Source organism: Anomaloglossus baeobatrachus, chromosome 8, assembly GCF_048569485.1.
Source record: "Anomaloglossus baeobatrachus isolate aAnoBae1 chromosome 8, aAnoBae1.hap1, whole genome shotgun sequence".
In the NCBI taxonomy this organism is placed as follows: Eukaryota; Metazoa; Chordata; class Amphibia; order Anura; family Aromobatidae; genus Anomaloglossus; species Anomaloglossus baeobatrachus.
In genome coordinates, this window is record NC_134360.1 from 102438943 (window position 1) to 102459629 (window position 20687).

General features: G+C 42.9%; 1 protein-coding gene across 1 annotated transcript in view; it reads left to right on the forward strand.

The window, feature by feature from the left end:
- L3MBTL2 (L3MBTL histone methyl-lysine binding protein 2) overlaps positions 1-20485 on the forward strand; it is a 331885-nt gene extending 311400 nt beyond the window's left edge. Inside the window, exons 18-19 of the mRNA XM_075321932.1 lie at positions 11493-11540; positions 18349-20485. Of these exons, the coding sequence (XP_075178047.1) occupies positions 11493-11540; positions 18349-18461 (161 nt within the window). The 3' untranslated portion in view covers positions 18462-20485. The remainder of the gene's footprint in view (positions 1-11492; positions 11541-18348) is intronic.
- The last annotated feature ends 202 nt before the right edge of the window (positions 20486-20687 follow it).

Sequence of the window (20687 nt, forward strand, 5' to 3'; positions counted from 1 at the left end):
TTAGCATTTCTGTATGCAAGGTGTCGATTCGTATTGAATTGATGATGCCCTACAACTTTGTAATTCACTTTTTTTTCTCTCTCGTTCCGTTTTCGAGATAAAAATGCTAACTCCATTGTTTTCCACCAGGTGGTGTTATAGGTGGTTTCATTGCGTAGTGCATGGCTACTTCACTATACCTAGACACCACTTGTATTCCTATAGCTGCCAACGTTCTCAGGTGAATGGCAGTGGACAGGATATGGGTGGACACACTGTATGCTAATGTGTACAGTCATTATTTAAGATGATTAATATTGGAAAACTTACATATAATTAAGGATTAGCAAACCCGAACAGTAAGGTTCAGGGATCGTACCGAATACCTAGTATACAAGGCTCAAACTCGAACACAGACTTCCCACAGTAGCCCGTGTCAGAGGTCAGATGTTGAGTAGTTTGTTGAAATTCTGATGCGAATCAGCAAGCTTTCAGCATGGGGAAGATGTGTAGCCGCTGCTGAGAACAACATAAAATTACGTGGGGTCTCCCCTTCTTTGATAACCAGCGCAGATAAAGCAGACTTCTGTAGGCTGCAGCCTTCAGCTGTCTGCTTTACATTGGCTGGTTATCAAAAATATAGGGGATCCCATAGTAGTTTTAAAAATTATTTGTCAATAACTTAAAAAAACAATAGCATGGGTCCCCACTATTTTTCATAACCAGCCAAGGTAAAGCAGACAGCTGAGGGCCGGTATTATCAGGCTTGAAAGACCCATGATCATTTGGCCATTCCCAGCCTAAAAATAGCAGGTTGCCTCAGAAGATGCATAAATTCTGGTGCTTTGGCCAGCTCTTCCCGATTGCTCTGTTGATTTGGCAATTGGGATAATATTTTTGAGGTTGATGTCAGCTGTGAAATTGACAGCTGGCATGAAGCTCAGGGGTTAGAAATGGAGGTAAAACATATTTTTTTTTAAAACCTTACAAAAAGAATCCGCTATGATCCCGGGCTTTAATATCTGTGTGTGTATATGTATATATATATATATATATATATATATATATATATATATATATATATATATATATATATTTTTATATATATATATATATATATTTTTTTTTTTTTATTTCCTCCCCTGCCCAGGAACTATGGTATGATCAGACAATGTCACTGTACGATCAGACACGGCCTTTACACAGTATATCGCTGGCCCACATTTATAAGATTATCTCAGCACAGGAAAACTTTTTTTTCAATTTTTATTTAAACACCTCAAATTGTGGAAATTATTATTATTATTATTATTCCAAGATCTGATGATTAAAATACACTTTAAAATAAACTTTGTTGATGAGACAACCTCTTTAACTCTCTTTAGCCATTAGTTACCTGTTTTAGCATGTATAAACTAAGGCTGGGTTCCCACATAGCGACAGCGACAACGACGTCGCTGTTACGTCACCATTTTCTGTGACGCAACAGTGACCTTGTATGTCGCTGTTATGATCGCTGCTTAGCTGTCAAACACAGCGATGCAGCAGCGATCATAACGTCTCTACATGTGCAGTGAGCAGGGAGCTGCGCACACTGCTTAGCGCTGGCTCCCTGCTCTCCTAGCTACAGTACACATCGGGTTAATTACCCGATGTGTACTGCAGCTACATGTGCAGAGAGCAGGGAGCCGCGCACACTGCTTAGCGCTGGCTCCCTGCTCTCCTAGCTACAGTACACATCGGGTTAATTACCCGATGTGTACTGCAGCTACATGTGCAGAGAGCAGGGAGCCGCGCACACTGCTTAGCGCTGGCTCCCTGCTCTCCTAGCTACAGTACACATCGGGTTAATTAACCCGATGTGTACTGCAGCTACATGTGCAGATAGCAGGAGCCGGCAGCACAGGCAGCGGGAGAGCGGCGGAGGCTGGTAACGAAGGTAAATATCAGGTAACCACCTTGGTTACCCGATGTTTACCCTCGTTACAGCTTACCGCAGCTGCCAGATGCCGGCTCCTGCTCTCTGCTCGCTTCATTCCGTCGCTCTCTCGCTGTCACACACAGCGATCTGTATGTCACAGCGGGAGAGCAACAAAAAAAAAAGGAACCAGGGCTGTGTGTAATGAGCAGCGATCTCACAGCAGGGGCCAGATCGCTGCTCAGTGTCACACACAGCGAGATCGCTAATGAGGTCACTGCTGCGTCACAAAAACTGACTCAGCAGCGATCTCAGCAGCGATCTCGCTGTATGTGAAGCACCCCTAAGAGTCTTCAAGGCAGGGCATAGCCAAAGTCAGACACTTTGCATTCTCCTAGTGTGATACAAAATCTTCTCTAAGCTGTCTAGAGCAGAGGTCCCCAACTCCAGTCCTCAAGGCCCACCAACAGTGCAGGTTTTTGGGATTTCCTTAGTATTGCACAGGTGTTAATGTAATTACCTGCCCAGGTGCTGGTTCCAACAGCAGTGCAATGCTAAGGAAATCCTGAAAACATGCACTGTTGGTGGGCTTTGAGGACTGGAGTTGGGGAACCCTGGTCTAGAGCAATCATTGATAAGTTGCTTCTAGAAAATATACAGGACCACAACTGAAGAAACAACCACTACAGGAGTATCTTGTAGCAAGCCCCATAAATAACTAAAATCTCATCATTTCAGACAATTGTCGTTATCTCCTGCCTTGATGAGAATCTCTCACTAGGAGAAGTTATTAGAATTATTTTTCATTGTCCCCAAACCATTTCTTTCGCACTACCCTTTGATCTTCCCATTTTTAACAGCCTTCTTTTTTCATCATCCAGATTTTTCGGAGCATGGGCATTTGGTTCCCTGGTCCAACAACGTCCATTGCTTTTTATTAAAATATTTTTGCTGTCCCCAAAAAGGATGGCTTGGATCTCTAATAGCTCAATTACTACATGAAGATGCAACATTACCAGATTAAATCCCTCTAGACCAGGGTTGGGCAATTAATTTTCCCATGGGGCTGCATGAGAAATTGGGATGGTTTTAGAGGGATGGACTAATATAATTAACTCAGTTCTATCCAATACTGTATATAGTATATATTTTATCCCTTCATAAACAAACAGTAAGTTTAAACAATACAAAGATTCAATGAAAATATGGAGGTCAGCAAGTGGCATAGACATTACTGGGGTCAGTGGGGTGCATACACATTACTGGGAACAGTGGAGGGCATAGACATTACTGAGGTCAGTAAGAGGCATACACATTACTGAGGTCACTGAACTTGAAAAAAAAGAAAGGATCCAGCATCCAAGTTCCAATTGAATTAAACTTTTTTTCTTTATTCAACGAAGATAAAAGGGTTCTTCCATAATAATAAAATCCAAGTTACATGGTAGGGTAGAAAAAAACGGAATGTGTTTCGGAGTGACAACTCCTTACCAATTTTAATTCAATTGGAATCACTTTTGGCATATAAAAAAATCAGCCATCCGTGGTGCGCTTTAAGCAGAAAAAAGGATCAGTAATGAAAGTCCAAAGAAAAAAAGGCTTAATGATAATCATTAGAAGGAAAAATAGGGAGGGAAACAAAATCCAGCACCGTTGTCTTAAAAAATCTTGAAGTTTATTAGGTCACATAAAAAAAATGTTAATGTATCAACAAAATCTCTCCATATGCCTTTCCACACCTTACGCATTTCAGAGAAAAAACTCCTTAATCGTAGGCAAATACAAAGAAATGAGGTGAATAGTGGCTTTAAATAGATCACATTGACAACCGGATCTATATATAAAATAGTACCATCAGATGGATATCCATACACAATTTAACACAATAGATTGAGAAAACACCATAAAGGAAATACAAAAAACATCATAGAATATACAAAAAAAGTTATAAAAATATACAAAGAACATACAAAAAGGATTTTTACTATGTAAAAGCATTATTTTCAGATGAGCAATATTTGCAAAAAAACCCCCACAAAAAACCTCCGAGAATTTAATAGCAATTTTTAAAATATTTAATATTCAAAAAGCTTCTCTTGCAAAAAGGGGACTCTGCCAATCCCCCTCCTCTGTACGATTTATTTACACTCTCTACCCCCTGTACGTTAAATGAGCTCATGTCTCCATGATGCATATCTCTGAAATATCTGGCGAGTCCTGAGGTAGTACGTCCTGCCAAAGATTCCAGAGATGCAGAGGAGACATGCTCACTGATCTGTTTTTTCAATGTACGGGTGGTACAGCCAATATAATATTTGTAGCAGATGTCACAGGTGGCCATGTACACTAAATGTGTCGTGATATTGTTAATAAAGGTTCTGATTTTATACGTCTTACCATCATTATCCAGTATAACATCTCCTTTTTTAATAAATTTACACATATTACACTTCTGTTGTCGGCATCTAAAGGTATCTTTATAATTCAACCAAGTTTTTTTTATTCTCATGTCCTCCGCAAATTATACTAGGGGAGATAGCATTGCCAATACTCCTTCCCCTATGGGCCACAAATCTTATCCCCCCCCCCTGCAAAATTTTATTCAATTTGTCATCTTGACATAAAATAGTGATGAACTTACGTATCGTATTGCAGATTCTGGCAAAATCTACTGAGAATGGGGTAGAAAAAAACTATAGAATTACTTGTTAGAGAGTTATTTCTCCGGTTCTCATTCACCAGTGTGTTCTGAGGTCTATGCAAGGCTATTCCACGGGCTCTCAAAATTGTCATGTTTATAGCCCCTATCCCAAAGTCTTTGATACATGTGATCGCTCTCCTGTATAAAAGCTTCATTATCTGATGCTGATCTCCGTGCCCGGATCATCTCACCCAGCAGTAAATTGCGGGTGACGTGAGCTGGGTGACAGCTATCCGCTAGTAGCAGCGTGTTCCCACTAAGCGGTTTTCTGAATACTTTAGTGTGGATCCTGCCATCCTCAACACTGCCTCTAAGGTATAGATCCAGAAACAGGGTTTCATCTCCGGCAACATTAGCCATGAATCTTAGATTTAACTCATTATGGTTGATATTATTATTATTATTATTATTATTATTATATACTCCAAAAATTTCCCGATGTCTATCTGGGTATCAGAGTCCAAAGCATCTGGACGACATTCCCATATAATGAGAATGTCGTCCAGATATCTTCCATACCATCGCATGGACCTGGCAAAGGGGCTAAGGCCAGTATGTATCGAATTCTCCTCCCTCCAGGCCATGTAGATATTGGCCAGGCTGGGGGAGAAACTCGCGCCCATAGGGCAGCCACAGACTTGAAGAAAAAAGAGTGATTGAATTTGAAAAAATTATTCTTCAATAAAAATTCCGTAGCCTGGATAATGAATTGGTTAGTTTCTGGTCGGCATAATTTGTATTTATTTAGAAAAAAAAAGACTCTGCCACAAGAAACAGGTCCTGGGGGATTGATGGATACAGTGATGAAACATCACATGTTATCCATTTTGATCTATTATTCCATCGAATTTGTTTTAAATTGGCCAAAAGGTATTTAGTATCTTTAATCAACCCCACTATCCTTGTAACAATAGGCTGGAGGTGATAGTCTAACCAACACGATAATTTTTCCCTAAGGGATCCAATCCCCGCCACTTTGGGACACAATGGTGGGGGAAAAATCCCCTCATGAGTTTTGGATAGCGCATGTAATATGGGACAGATTGGATCCTCAACCATAATGAAATCTCTCATTTTAGCATCAAAGATGCCATCCTCAAATCCCTGCATTACCAAATCATCAAATTTCTTTTTGATTTAACTAGGTAGGATCGGAAGACAACTTTCTATATGTATGAACATCAGATAGCATGATATTAATTTATCTGATATATAATTCCATGTCTAAAGCCCGCTTTACACGCTTCAATATATCTCACAATCAGTTGTTGGGGTCAAGTTGTAAGTGACGCACATCCGGCATCGTTTGTGAGGTATCTGCGTGTGACACCTACGTGCGATCAGGATTGAACGCAAAACCGTTGATCGCAAACACATCGTATCTTTGTCTAGAATTGAACGTTTTGTTGCACGAACTTAGTCAATTGAAACGTGTGACATCCCTCATACGATTTTGATGTCTGAGGCTATGTGCGCAGGTGTGCGCTCTGCACCGCAGCTTAAAAAAGGTCCGCTTCAGAGCGTATTAACACACACACCCGAAAAAATCCTTTATTAGAAATAAAAAACACAAACATATACCCTCGTTCACCACTTTAATAAGCCCGAAAAAGCCCTCCATGTCCGGCGTAATCCAGGATTGTCCAGCGTCGCTTCCAGCTCTGCTGCATGAAGGTGACCGGAGCTGCAGAAGACACAGCCGCTCCTGTCAGCTCCACGCAGCAACTGAAGACAGCCGCGTGATCAGCTGAGCTGTCACTGAGGTTACCCGCGGCCACCGCTGTATCCAGTGACAGCGGGTAACCTCAGTGACAGCTCAGCTGATCGCACTGTTCCCTTCATTAGCTGCGTGGAGCTGACAGGAGCGGCGGTGTATTCTGCAGCTCCGGTGACCTTCATGCAGCAGAGCTGGAAGCGACGCTGGACCATCCTGGATTACGCCGGACATGGAGGGCTTTTTCGGGCTTATTAAAGTGGTGAACGAGGGTATATGTTTGTGTTTTTTATTTCTAATAAAGGATTTTTTCTGGTGTGTGTTTATTTACTGTCACTTACAGATTAATCATGGAAGGTATCTCGGGGAGACGCCTGCAATGATTAATGTAGGAGTTATTGGCAGCTATGGGCTGCCAATAACTCCTTATTACCCCGATTGCCAAGGCACCAGGGCAAATCGGGAAGAGTCGGGTACAGTCCCAGACCTGTCGCATCTAATGTATGCAGCAATTCTGGGCGGCTGCTGGCTGATATTGTTAGGCTGGGGGGCTCCCCATAACGTGGAGCTCCCCATCCTGAGAATACCAGCCTTCAGCCGTATGGCTTTATCTGGCTGGTTTTAAAATTGGGGGGGACTGCACGCCTTTTTTTTAATTATTTAATTATTTCACTGCACAGTATAGACACGCCCACCGGCTGCTGTGATTGGGTGCAGTGAGACACCTGTCACTCAGCGTGGGGGCGTGTCTCACTGTAACCAATCATAGGCGCCGGTGGGCGGGGAAAGCAGGGAATACGAGATTGTTTAATGAGCGGCCGGCTTTTTCAAAATAGTAAAAGCCGCCGGAGCAGTGTGAATGCCGTGCAGCGCCGCGCCGGGGATCGGTGAGTATATGAGAGAGGGCTGCTCAATTCAGTTACTCAGGAGTTTAGCGGTCACTGGTGAGTCCTTCACTGGTGACCGCTAATCAGGACGCGACACAGACAGAGCCGCAGCATGACAATGAAGTCGGGTGAAGTTAACCCGAGTTCATTCTAATCGTGCAGCTCTTTCTGTGTCTGCTGTCATCTGCCATTCAGCTCTGCTACATGGCTGTCTGTGTCTGCTGTTAGTGGCCATGTAGCAGAGCTGAATGGCAGATGACATAGTAAAAACGCATCCCTACACATTACACACGCTTGGCAAGTCAATAAATAAAAAAAAAAATAAAAAATAAAAAAAAGGGTGCAACACATGATCTAAAGGATCGCACACAAAATTGATCAATTTAACATAGACTACTAACGCACGTGTGACCGCAAATGAACGACCTACGCGCGATCTCATTAGATCACATATGCGATCTGGGCGTGTCACATCGCAAACGTGATTGCACAACAAATTGCAACGTGTAAAGCAGGCTTAAGATAACCACCAGGCCACCCTTGTCAGATGGCCTGATGGTTATCCCCGCACTAGATCGCAGCTCAGACAGAGCCCGTCGTTCACTCATGGATAAATTATCCTCGCAAATGAAGTCCTCTTCAAAAATTTTTGTAATTTCACGTTCTAATAGTTGCTGGAAATCCTCCATCACTGGGATACGGGCGTTAACAATTAAAAATAAACAAGTAAAAATTCGGGCTGGTGGTCGGCACACTGATCTTTAAATCCAAAAAGTCTTGTTCCTCCAATCGCAAGTCCAGGAGTGATCTTAGTACAATCTGATCTTTAAGTTCCAGATCAAGTGGTAAATGGTCGGTTATGTTGGTATCCCCCTCAATAGTTGATTCCACACTGTAATCTGCTTTGAAAAAATGTCTCTTTACTGTCAGCAGTCGAATAAACTTATTAATGTCCTTAATCGTCTGGAATAATTCTCCTCTAGTAGTAGGATCAAATTTCAGTCCCTTTTTAAGCAGAGTAATTTGTGCCTCAGTGAGCACAAAGGGGGACAGATTAACCACTGATGCAGGAGTGTATCTTAATTGTTGTATCTCCTTCCCTTCCTCCTTGTCGGGTTGGATAACGGTGTGAAATTCTATGCAGAGGAGTGGTGACCTGGAACTTGTTTTTTGTTACTTTTACTCACCGGACATGCTGTGCAAAGGGCTGTTTATTCTCGTATCGGATTACAAGTGAAGGCTTGTGAGGGAGGGGGAGTACCGTAGCCCAGGTAAGCATAAATTAGACTAATCACTGTTTGGCATCTAAGCAAACAGCCATCCATGGCTCCCCCTCCCTCACAAGCCTTCACATGTAATCCGATACGAATATAATCAGCCCTTTGCACAACATGTCCGGTGAGTGCCTTTTTTTCTTTGGACTTCAAAAGGGGCGTGGCCAGCATCGAGAGAGCAGCAAGATGGGACAAGGAGAAGGCATCCCAGCAGTATGTGTGTGTCCAGCATTGAGAGGGGGCGTGGACAACAGCAAAGGGGCGTGGTCAGCAGCATAGATGCCATAGAAGGCATACAGAGTGGGCTCAGCATCCAGAGGAAGCGTGACTGACAGCAAGAGGGGGCGTGGTCAGAAGAGTGAGGGGGCGTGGCAGTCACTTATCACTGCACTGCGGGATACATAGCTCCCGGCCGTGAGAGCGGGGCTGAGGCATAAAATCGTAGATCAGGCCACGCCTCCAACTCTGAGCTAAGGCGGGTGGGGCGGTCAGACAGTGGGAGGGCCAGATGCGGGCCACCCCTTGCGCAGGTCTGCTCTAGACCATAATTGTATTAATGGAATATGAATGAAAAATTTCTCTCCTTCATAGACATCCCTATTGACCCACACATCCCCATTTGCCAAACTAATCATTGTTTGCATTTTGACAACAGATCTAGCACAGATCTAGCCATTAATAATTTATGGCACTTCCATTTGTCCTGGTTGCAGCCCCAGGTATTTCATAGCCTCTTGCCTATGTTAGCACTAAATCTCTATAGAGCTTTTGTAGCCATCCTGTGATTGGATGATATTCACATTAAAACACTATCCAGAGATCACCACTGAAAGAGCCTTCCTATCACTATGGACATGCTGACCCTCATTGATTAAATAAGTAATCACTACATATCCAGTCTTTGCCTCATGAGTTGAGCTGAGCGAACCCGAACAGTAAAATTCGGTGTTCGTACCCTCACTTTTTTAAAAAATAAATCAGTGTTCGAGTTTGGCATTCAGGTGCTTTACGTATGTTGACCACTCGAGCGAGCATCGGCGTACTCAGGTACACTTTGTGCTCGGCCCAGTGCGAGCCGCATGCAATACTTGAGTGGCTCTCACTGGGGGTAAAGTCAGAGTTTTCGGATCCAGTGTGTCTAAAAGAAAAAAAACCCAGTCCTCCTTCCCTCAGAAGTGATCTGTTTATGCCTTGCTGTATGTGGGCGGAGACCAGAACTGCCCAATCAGTGAGTTCCATTGGGGATCAGGACAAGTCCGAATCCCGAACTGAACTTTATCCGAAGACCGTTTGAGCCTGCCGAACTGAACTTCCACATGTCCGCTCATCTCTGTTCATGAGAAGTTTAACTTTCCTGGAATAATTATGCATCTACATGAAAAACTTGAATTTTCCCATTTTATTATTTTCATAAAAAGTGAGAATAGTAACCAAACAATTCAATGTACAAAAATGCATTTAAAAAAATATTAGTGGCCAATGTAGCCGACTTTTTTTTATTTTTAATAACAGTCATAAGCCATCCATTCACGGAGTCTGTTAGTTTCTTAATCTGTTGACTATCAATTTTTTGGGCACCAACCACAGCCTCCCAGACACTGATCAAATAGGTGACTGTTTTTTTTACTGTAAATCTCCCATCTAAGAAGGGCCCGCAAGTTTCAAGTAAGGCTTAAGTCAGGTGTAGAAGGGTCTGGGTCATTGTTTGTTTATCTTTAAGGTCTTTAATGGCTAGACAAGCAGTGGAGACTTTGATGCATCTGAAGGATCCTGAATAAAAGTCATGGGTCAGCAACTGTTATTCAGTTGTACAGGAAAACTCCCAAACCTACTGCTAATTTTTAGAATACGAGTCCATCTTCAACCCAAAAAGGTCCAACTAGCTTATCTTTAATAATATCGGTCCATAACAGTACTCCACCTCCACTTTGCTGTCGGTGAGTCGAAGTGAAGGTTTTTGGCCATTACTGATCCAGCCACAGACCCATCCATCTGGTCCATGAAGTCACTCATCTCATCAGTCCATAAAACATTTGGGGCAAGAAATATCTTAAGACAGATTTTTCACTCTTGATATTTCAACTTTTGTGTATTGTTTAAATGTGGTCGGGTCTCAGCCTTCCTCACCTTGGCCATGTCTCTCAGCACTGAATACCTTTTACTTTCAGTTCTGAAATATGACAGCACTGGAGAATATTATTATTTATTTATTATTATAGCGCCATTTATTCCATGGCGCTTTACAAGTGAAAGAGGGTATACGTACAACAATCATTAACCGTACAAAACAGACTGGTATAGGAGGAGAGAGGACCCTGCCCGCGAGGGCTCACAGTCTACAGGGAATGGGTGATGGTACAATAGGTGAGGACAGAGCTGGTTGCGCAGTGGTCCTGGTCGCTTCACGTTTGAGTAGTCTTAAATCTTTCGCAAATAATTTGCATGTTTTTTTCTCAATACATTTTTTGCAACCCTGTTGACTATTTTCCACAAAACATCTGATGGTTTTGTGATCATACGCCAATAATCTTACCAGTTGCAAAAGTGGTGCATTCCATTGTAGATGTCTTAACAATTTTTTACTTTTTTTACTTGCATTTTTAAATTAATTTTATTTTATTCAAAACTATTACACAAAAATAATAATACATGTATTCCATTCACTTCAGAAGTAGGAAATAAAATGTATATATAGGAGTTGCTCTTTCAGAGTCACTTAGATAAGCATCATTCAATTGACATTTATACTTGCCTAATAATTGTGTACATGGTATTTAAACTGGTTTCGCGCAGTGGCTCCAGTATGGGTATGTATAGCTTACTAGAGGAACAAATACTTTAGCCACTTGATACAATCCGACTCTACACAGGACTGCTATACATGCATTAATCTTCTAGTACTGGTACAGATACATATAATCAGGGCACTTGCTTCCTAGACATCACTTGTTTTTTATTTAGTTCTTCTAATTTTGGATGAAATGGTGTAATTTTTATTTTAACCTTTTTTCTTTTCCAGAAAGAAAATATGTAAAGAAATCATGCCAAAATTCTAAGGAAATCAAAAGTGAGTCTTGGTGTAGCTTTGGTTTTGGGAAAATATATGTGCCGTAACGATTACATAATTGTACTATCAATACAAAAGGCTGCCTTCATTGGTGACCGTAGAAAGGTGCACGTGGTGGCTAAAGCCATTGTTTGGCTGCAGTGGTCACATCTGCATAGACAAAAAAGTTGTCACTGCTGGACAGTTCAAATGTAACCACCATAGCTACGATAATGGCTTGGTGGAAGATTTACTAGGTGAAAATATATTTTGGTACATTAGCATATCCCTTTTTTTAACTATTTTGTATTTATTTTATTACAAGAATCCTGGACAACCCCTTTACGATAGGTTTACCTTTTAAAGGGAACCTATTAAAAGCATTTACTCCTCCATTGTATTATTAGTGCATTGTGATCACTACTCACGCCTTCAAATCTGTTTTTGGTGGGCACCAAGTCCAGAATCACTGTCATTCCAACATCGTTCAGGATTGACGTCCCAGCTTGTCCAGGGATAGCAGCGAGGACTAGTCCTTTTTCTCCTATCACATTGATTTCAAACATACTAAAGGAGATTACTAATTATATAGGAATCATTAAAAATGGTATTTGGATAAGAGAACAGGATCATTTATTTCAAGTATTTTATGAACAAATTAAAAAATAGACAGCAATGACCATTTTATGAAGATTTTTTTCTACCAGCTTTTACTATAAAAGGCAAAGCAAAACTGGAAATACGTAAAAAGTGCAATAAATAATGCAGTATATGAACTACAAAACAGGCCACAATATAATTTATTCAAATACAGAAAATATATCAAAATAGTAAATAGAAAATCAATGACGACCTCTGCTATCTTGCCATTGGCCTTTCACCTCACCACACTAATTTACAGTGGGTATGAAAAGTATACATGTTTTTAATACTATTTTGTCATGCATAAAAAAAAACTATCAAGAATTAATTTCTGAACCTTTTCCCACTTTTTATTGTCACCCATAATTTGTACAAATCCATTGAGAAAAAAAATGAAATGATTTTAAGGGGAGAAATAAAATAACATGTTTCCATAAATGTGAACATCCTTTTATAGTTGGATGTGGTTGTATTCAGAATTAACCTATCACATTTATATTCATGTGGAATAGTTGTCGGTGCACAGCTGCCATCATTTACAGTGATCCTGATTAACCCCATATAAAGTTTAGCTGTTCTAGTAGGATTCTATAGAGGGATCAGCCCTATTCTCATTTAGACAGGGAAAGACTGGAAGAAATGGAATGAAACTTAATGAGACACAGATTAAATATTAGAAAAAAATATTTTTGTTACAGTGAGCTAGTGAGTTCCTCTTCAATGAAAGTCATGAAAAAGAAACTGGACAGACATCTGTGCAGGATGATTTAGTGAATCCTGATATGAATAGGATGTGGGACCAGATGACCCAGTAGGGCCCTTCAAACGCTCCCATTCTATGATTTTCCCTGTCTTTTTTTTTTTTTTTAAGTCTATTTTACAACAAAAGCCACGGTCCATAAACAGCTTACAACATAGCAGAGGGATCTCATTATTAAAAGTTATAAATTAGGAGAAGGGTAAAAACAAAATCCAAAGAATAAGATATACCATAAAACACTGTAAAACATCATGACATGGCTTAAATTTGTCAGAACATAAAATAGATCCGGATGTCGCTCAAAAATTGATGAAGAAAAGAAAATCTGTCTACAAAGCTGCCAAGATGGCGTCAGCAAAATTAAAGGAGATGCAGGAATTTCTGGCAAATACTAGTTTTCAACTACATATAGCAACAATCTCCCTTGTTATTCTTATGACTGACCTTTGGTGTAGGGTGGCAAGATGAGTCTTTTTTTTTTACAAAGAGAAACGTCCAAGCCTGGCTATGTTTTCCCAAAACCTAACTCAAGTCTGCCAAAAGCATGTAGGAAAATGTGTTACTGTTTGATGAAACCAAGTTTGAACTCTTTGGCCAGAATTCCAAAAGGTATGTTTAGTGTAAATCCAACACCACACATCACCACAAGGACACCATACTCACAGTGAACGATGGTGGAGGCAATATTAAGCTTTGGGTCTGTTTTTTTTGCAAGCTGAAATTTGAGCTTTTGTCAAGGTGGAGTGAATTGTGAATGGTTTCAAACATTTCAGACCTGTGCTAAAAAGTTGAAGATAAGGAATTTCACCTCTCAGTTCGACAGCGATCATAAGCACATCTCCAAATCAGGAAAATAAACTCTTCTCCAGAAGATGATCTAAGTTTTGGAATGGCACAGCTGGAGCCCAGACCTAAACCCAATTGAAAATCTGTGTAGTGACCTGTAGTGGGTTAGACACTTGGAGATACCCCTGCAGTCTACCCACTTTTACTTGCAGCAGTGTTCTAAATCTGTCAGAGATTGCCAATTCTAGATGCACTATGCTAATAAACCCCTAACCAAGAAGACTGACTGCTGTCAGAAATTCAAATGGAACTTTGACAAACTATTAATGTAAGGGTGGACATATTTATGAAACCATATTATTTTAGTTCATTTTTTTTTTCCACCTGAAAATATTTCAGGTTTTTTTTTCCATTTGAAATGTAATTGTTAGGGATTACATTAAAGGGGTAATAAGTTTTGAAATGATTCTTCATAGTATTTCTTTTATATTATTAAAAACTTGGGATTTCAATAGTGGTGTGTAGACTAATTATATGGACTGTAACTTTTCCCTGTTCTACTATCCTAACTTTTTCTTAAAATCTGTTCCCTTGCATCATCTGTTCCTACACCCTCCATACACTCAGTAGCACTTTGTATGTGTACTTCTGCAGATACTGGCTGATGACCGGTTCATGCAGCGCAATTTGAATACACCATTTATTCAATATATTGAAGGTTGCACCATCCACGAAGAGCTCTTTGTGTCCCCCGAATGCCTGATAGATTGTAAGTAGGGATGAATGGACCCATGTATGTTAGGGTTCTCCTGGTTTCGCCAGACAGTTAAAAGTTCGGTACCCAAACTTGACCATGACCCCCATATAAGTCTATGGTGAACCGAACTTTGGTGTTGTAAAATCGTCGCAGTAAGAGCTAGGGGGCCACAAAAGGAAGCAACACTGGGTAAGAGCAGGGCAACTGGCTTACAAACAAATGTGGATAGGGAATACATTAGAATATTACGAGGGGGTCCCCCTTATTTTCGATAACCAGCGCCAGTAAAGCAGACAGCTGCCGGCTGCAGCACTCAGCTGTCTGCTTGATTTTGGCTGGTTATCAAAAAATAATTTAAAAAAATACGCGGTGTCTCCCTTATTTTTCATAACCAGCCAAGGTAAAGCAGATAACTGGAGGCTGGTATTATCAGGATGGAAAGGCTCATGGTTATTTTCTCCTTCCCAGCCTAAAAATAGCAGCCTGCAGCTGCCTCAGAAGTGACACATCACATTAGATGCGCCAATTCTGGTGCTTTGCCTAGCTCTTCCCGATTGCCCTGGTGCAGTGGCAATCGGGGTAATATTTTTTGGGTTGATGTCAGCTGTGAATTAACATTTGGGATCAAGCCCAGGCTTTAGTAATGGAGAGGAGTTTATCAGGCACCCCCATTATTAACCCGATAAGGTTACTTTCACACATCAGGTTTTTCCCATCAGGCACAATTCGGAAAAAACGGTTAAAACGGATCCGGTACCGCATCCGTTTTATCCCCATTGATTTGTATTGTCGCCGGATTGTGCCTGATGACCTTGCATTGCATCCGGCTTTTTCCGGATGCGGCTTAATTAATTAATGCGGTGGCCGCATGGAATGTTTCATGCAACGTTTTTTGTCTCATAAAAAAAACCGCACAGCGCCAGGTGCGGCATGGTGCATAATGAAAGTCTATGCATGCTGAATCCGGTGGCATGCATCAAACGTCGGAAGCATGTACTGGATTCGGTTTTTACTTCTAAGCATGCCCAGAAGTGATTCTCTGGCCTAAAAATCGGTGCAAGTGGAGTCTGATAAAACATCGCATTCCACTCGGACCAATTCTAGCCTGTGTGTCAGCGCACATGAGCGATTATTTTCTCTGAGAGTCGGCCCGCCCCCCGCTGCTGTGGTCCGCTCACACAGGCTGACCGCAGACGCAGGGACACTAGCATGACACTCTGCTCTTGCTGTGCTGCTAGCACGAGCCGAGTATCATGCGAGCATCGCAGTAGTGCCCTGTGTGGCCCCAGCCTCTCTCTCACACTCACTGACTCACTCACTCACTCTCACCCACTCACCGACCATGGGCGGTGCTGCACGGCTGTCACACTGCTAGCGGCATCTCCTGATTTGAATAATGGGCGGCCGGCATTTTCAATCTCGTATTCCCTGCTTTCCCCGCCCACCGGCCCCTATGATTGGTTGCAGTCAGACACGCCCCCACGCTGAGTGACAGCTGTCTCACTGCAACCAATCACAGCCGCCAGTGGGCGGGTCTATATCTTGCAGTAAAATAAATAAAAAAAAAACTGCGTGCGGTCCCCCCCAATTTGATACCAGCCAGGGTAAAGCCACACGGCTGAAGGCTGGTATTCTCAGGATGGGGAGCGCCACGTTATGGGGAGCCCCCCAGCCTAACAATATTAGCCAGCAGCCGCCCGGAATTGCCGCATGCATTAGATGCGACAGTCCCAGGACTCTACCCGGCTCATCCCGAATTGCCCTGGTGCGGTGGCAATCAGGGTATTAAGGGGTTAATCATGGGAGGCATCTATGAGACACCCCCAGTGATTAACCTGTAAGTGAAAGTAAATAAACACATACACCCAAGAAAATACTTTATTTGGAATAAAGGACAAAAAAACACCTTCTTTCACCATTTTATTAAAATCACCAAATACCCCTCCTGGTCCGACGTAATCCACAGAGGTCCCGCGATGCTTTCAACTCTGCTACATGAAGCTGACAGGAGCGGCCGTGGAACACCGCCTCCACGCTCTCTAGCAGTTCCACGCAGCAACTGAAGGTAGCCGCGCTGTCAGCGGTGACGTCACTGAGGTAGTGCCGGGGTGTATGCGGTGATGATGATGCGTGCGCCAGTGCCGGGGTGTGTGCGGGGATGATGCGTGCGGTAGTGCCGGGATGTGTGTGGTGATGGTGTGTGCGGGGATGATGCGTGCCGGGGTGTGTGCGGGGATGATGCGTGCGGTAGTGCCGGTGTATGTGCAGTGATGGTGCGTGCGGGAGTTTCAGGGTGTGTGCGGTGATGATGCATGCGGGAGTGGCGGTGTATGTGCGGTGATGATGCGTGCGGGAGTGTCGGGGTGTGTGCGGGGATGATGCGTGCGGGAGTGCCGGTGTATGTGCGGTGATGGTGCTTGCGGGAGTGTCGGGGTGTGTGCGGTGATGATGCGTCCGGGAGTGCCGGGGTGTGTCCCCGCACACACCCCAGCACTCCCGCACGCATCATCCCCGCACACACCCCGACACTCCCGCACGCATCATCACCGCACACATCACGGCACTACCGCACGCATCATCACCGCACACACCCCGGCACTCCCGCACGCATCATCACCGCACACACCATCCCCACACACACCCCGGCACTGGCGCACGCATCATCCCCGCACACACCCAGATACTCCCGCACGCATCATCACCGCACACATCACGGCACAACCGCACGCATCATCACTGCACACACCCCGGCACTCCCGCACGCATCATCACCGCACACACCCTGGCACTCCCGCATGCATCATCCCCACACACACCCCGGCACTGGCGCATGCATCATCATCACCGCACACACCTCGGCACTACCTCAGTGACGTCAAGGCTGACAGCGCGACTACCTTCAGTTGCTGCGTGGAGGCGGTGTTCCACGGCCGCTCCTGTCAGCTTCATGTAGCAGAGCTGAAAGCGTCGCGGGACCTCTGTGGATTACGTCGGACCAGGAGGGATATTTGGGGATTTCAAACCGGATTGTGCCTGATTGCAAAAAAACTGATGTGTGAAAGTAGCCTAAGTGTTCAGTTATATAATTTTTTTGTGTGTTTTATTTTAATAAAGTCTCCCCCCCTCCCCCAAACACTCCCTCTTTCACCAATTTATTAATTTAATAAAATCCTTGAAGTTCTGAAATAATCCAATTGTGTAAAGTCTCATGACGTACATCGAATCCTATGGAGCCTCGTTCTGAGAATGAGGCTCCATAGGTCACTCTCCATCAGCGACAGGTAAGGAATTTCTCACGAGTCACTCTGTGATGGCAGACTTGTGAATCCTCACAGTGGGTGTTGTCAGGATTCTCCGGTGTCATGTGCGGCCGGCCATGTGATCCCAAGTATTTAACATATGTAAACGCGAACATGTAGTCGGCACCTGACTTGCAAATGCTACTTGCGATCATGCATCCGCAGGGACTGGAGAATCCTGACAGTGTGTAGTGTGTTCTGTGAGGATTGACAAGTCTGCCATCACATTAGAGAAGCTGCAAACTTGCACCTCGACCCTGGACAACCCCCTATAATGCCAAATCTGTCATTAGAATAATCTTCTTTTAATACTTTAATACAGTATGCAGCTCAGTTCATGAGTTTCCATACCACTTGGTAATTCTAAGTGTCAGATTAATAGACCGTACAAATTAGGAGAAGTTTCATTTCATTATTTTAATTTTGATTTAATGCTTATGATTTAATGCTTTTCATCCATTCATATTTTCGCAATAGCGTGCAATTATCATGAATGTGTTATTTGTGCATCACTTTAGTTCTCATTTTGTAGTTTTTAGGACTGGTTTATTGAAATATTACAAAACTTTTTTTATTTGTTTACAGAAAGTTCCATACAAGAAAAGCATCAGAAACCATTTGTATGTGAAGATTCAAGTGTGCCAGCAGTCAACATAAAGATTGAGGAGTGGGGAGACGACAACTATGGTTTTATTTGATTAGATTAAAACATGTTTCATGTGTCACATGTATGCTGCAGTCCTCACAGTAATCCTACCTTTGTTTGCCAGCTGACACATCTGCTGAACACTTATCACCTGACTGTACAGCTCCTGTAGTAGACAGTGCCCTGTGCACTTTCCTGGGCATTCGTACCCAGGAGGAAGTTGGGCTTCTGAGGATTCGAATAAGGAATCAAATAAGTGCTGGTTTTGTGTGGTACAGAGCTCTGTCTGGTCAGGGAGCTTTTTGGTCAGTTACACACTTGTGGATTTTACTGGAGCTTAGAAAGGAGAAATTGACTACAAACTCATGGCAGATGGTGTCCTTGGTGGGTGGGATTTAAACCCAGGACCCCAGCGCTGCAAGACAGCAGTGCTAACCACTGGGCCACCGTGCCGCCCCTAAAGTAGAAACTGTAATCTTTATGAAATCTTTTATATACTGCTGCTGCAGGTCATTGTAAGTATAACAATATGTCAGGCCTATGAGATAAGACTTTGTGCTATTAACATAGCGTGTTGTTATAATTTACTATTCGAATGTGTAATTTGCATATATCAGCATGGCGTGCTGCAGGTATAGCATAGGGTGCGGTGTGCAGTTAAGCCAGTTATATTTTATAATGTATTTATAAACTGACTGTGCTTTACTCACCCTTCCCAGGTCCAGTGCTGACTCTTTGCTGTGGCTTTTGGCATCCCTTATTGTCTGCACTGCAGGGCTGATGTCACATCAACAATCATTTAGTGAGCTCCATAGCGATGCATAAGTCAACAGCATGAGTTAAGCTAGAGTCACACGTAGCGACGCAGCTACGATCACGACGGTGATCTGACCTTATCAGGATCGCTGCTGCGTCATTACATGGTCGCTGGTGAGCTGTCAAACAGGCAGATCTCACCAGTGACCAGCCCCCAGCAGCGACGCGTGGAAGCGATGCTGCGCTTGGTAACTAAGGTAAATATCGGGTAACCAAGCAAAATGCTTCGCTGGTTACCTGATATTTACTTTGGTTACCAGTGCACACCGCTTCGCGCTGGCTCCCTGCACCCATAGCCAGCGTACACATCGGGTTAATAAGCAAACCTTTGTTTATTTACCCGATGTGTACTCTGGCTACGTGTGCAGGGAGCCGGCACTGGCAGCCTGAGAACGGCGGACGCTAGTAACCAAGGTAAATATCGGGTAACCAAGCAAAGCACTTCGCTTGGTTACCTGATGTTTACCTTGGTTACAGCTTACCGCAGGCTGCCAGAAGCCGGCTCCCTGCACATTCAGTTCGTCGCTCTCTCGCTGTCACACACAGCGATGTGTGCTTCACAGCGGGAGAGCAACGTCCAAAAAATGGTCCAGAACATTCAGCAATGACCGGCGACCTCACAGCAGGGGCCAGGTCGTTGCTGGATGTCACACACAGCAACATCGCTAGCAAGGTCGCTGCTACATCACAGAAAATGGTGACTTAGCAGCAACGTCGTCGTCGCTGTCATTGTGTGTGACATGACCTTTACTCAGTGCCATTGAGCTCACTGACTGCAACCTTGTCAATATGCAGACTATACCAGATGCCAGGAGCAACTGGGAAGACTCTGGGTCTCACCCAGCAAGGCTTTTAAACCCCTTTTAAAATCTGACTGCTTAAAGTGGAGGGAATTTTTTTTCTGTTACTGGCTTCTTTCACATTCCTTGGGTGCAGATAGATGAAATTCCTCACCAGCATTCCTTCTACAAGAAAAGAGGCCTCTAGATTACCCAGGAAAAATGCTGACGATTTACTCCTTATTTATTTTTGTAATCTCTTCAAAGACTTGTCTGCAGGTCTAAAGACTGATGAAATTTGGATTACCGAGCAAAATGAAAGTTACACTATTGTTATAGTATACATTTATAAAGATGAATTGGCAAGTATGTGAACATTATGATGTATTTTCTTGTTTAATATCGATTTTGTTTCATATTTGTTCTGATTTGCAAAATCAATAATTATTTTTAATAAACTTGTTTTTTTTTTAATCACAAAGTTTTGTCCACAACATAAGTCAGCACAGGAAATGAAAGAATTTAGTATCTGTGAGTACACAGCCCTACACATAACAAAGGGAAGATCTGGCCCCAGATGTATTGTAATGGAAGACCGTGCTAAGCTGCAGAGTTTGCATCCTTTTAAACCAAAATGTTTTTATTAAAGATTTTGTGCATTACATAAAACATACAATTCGGGG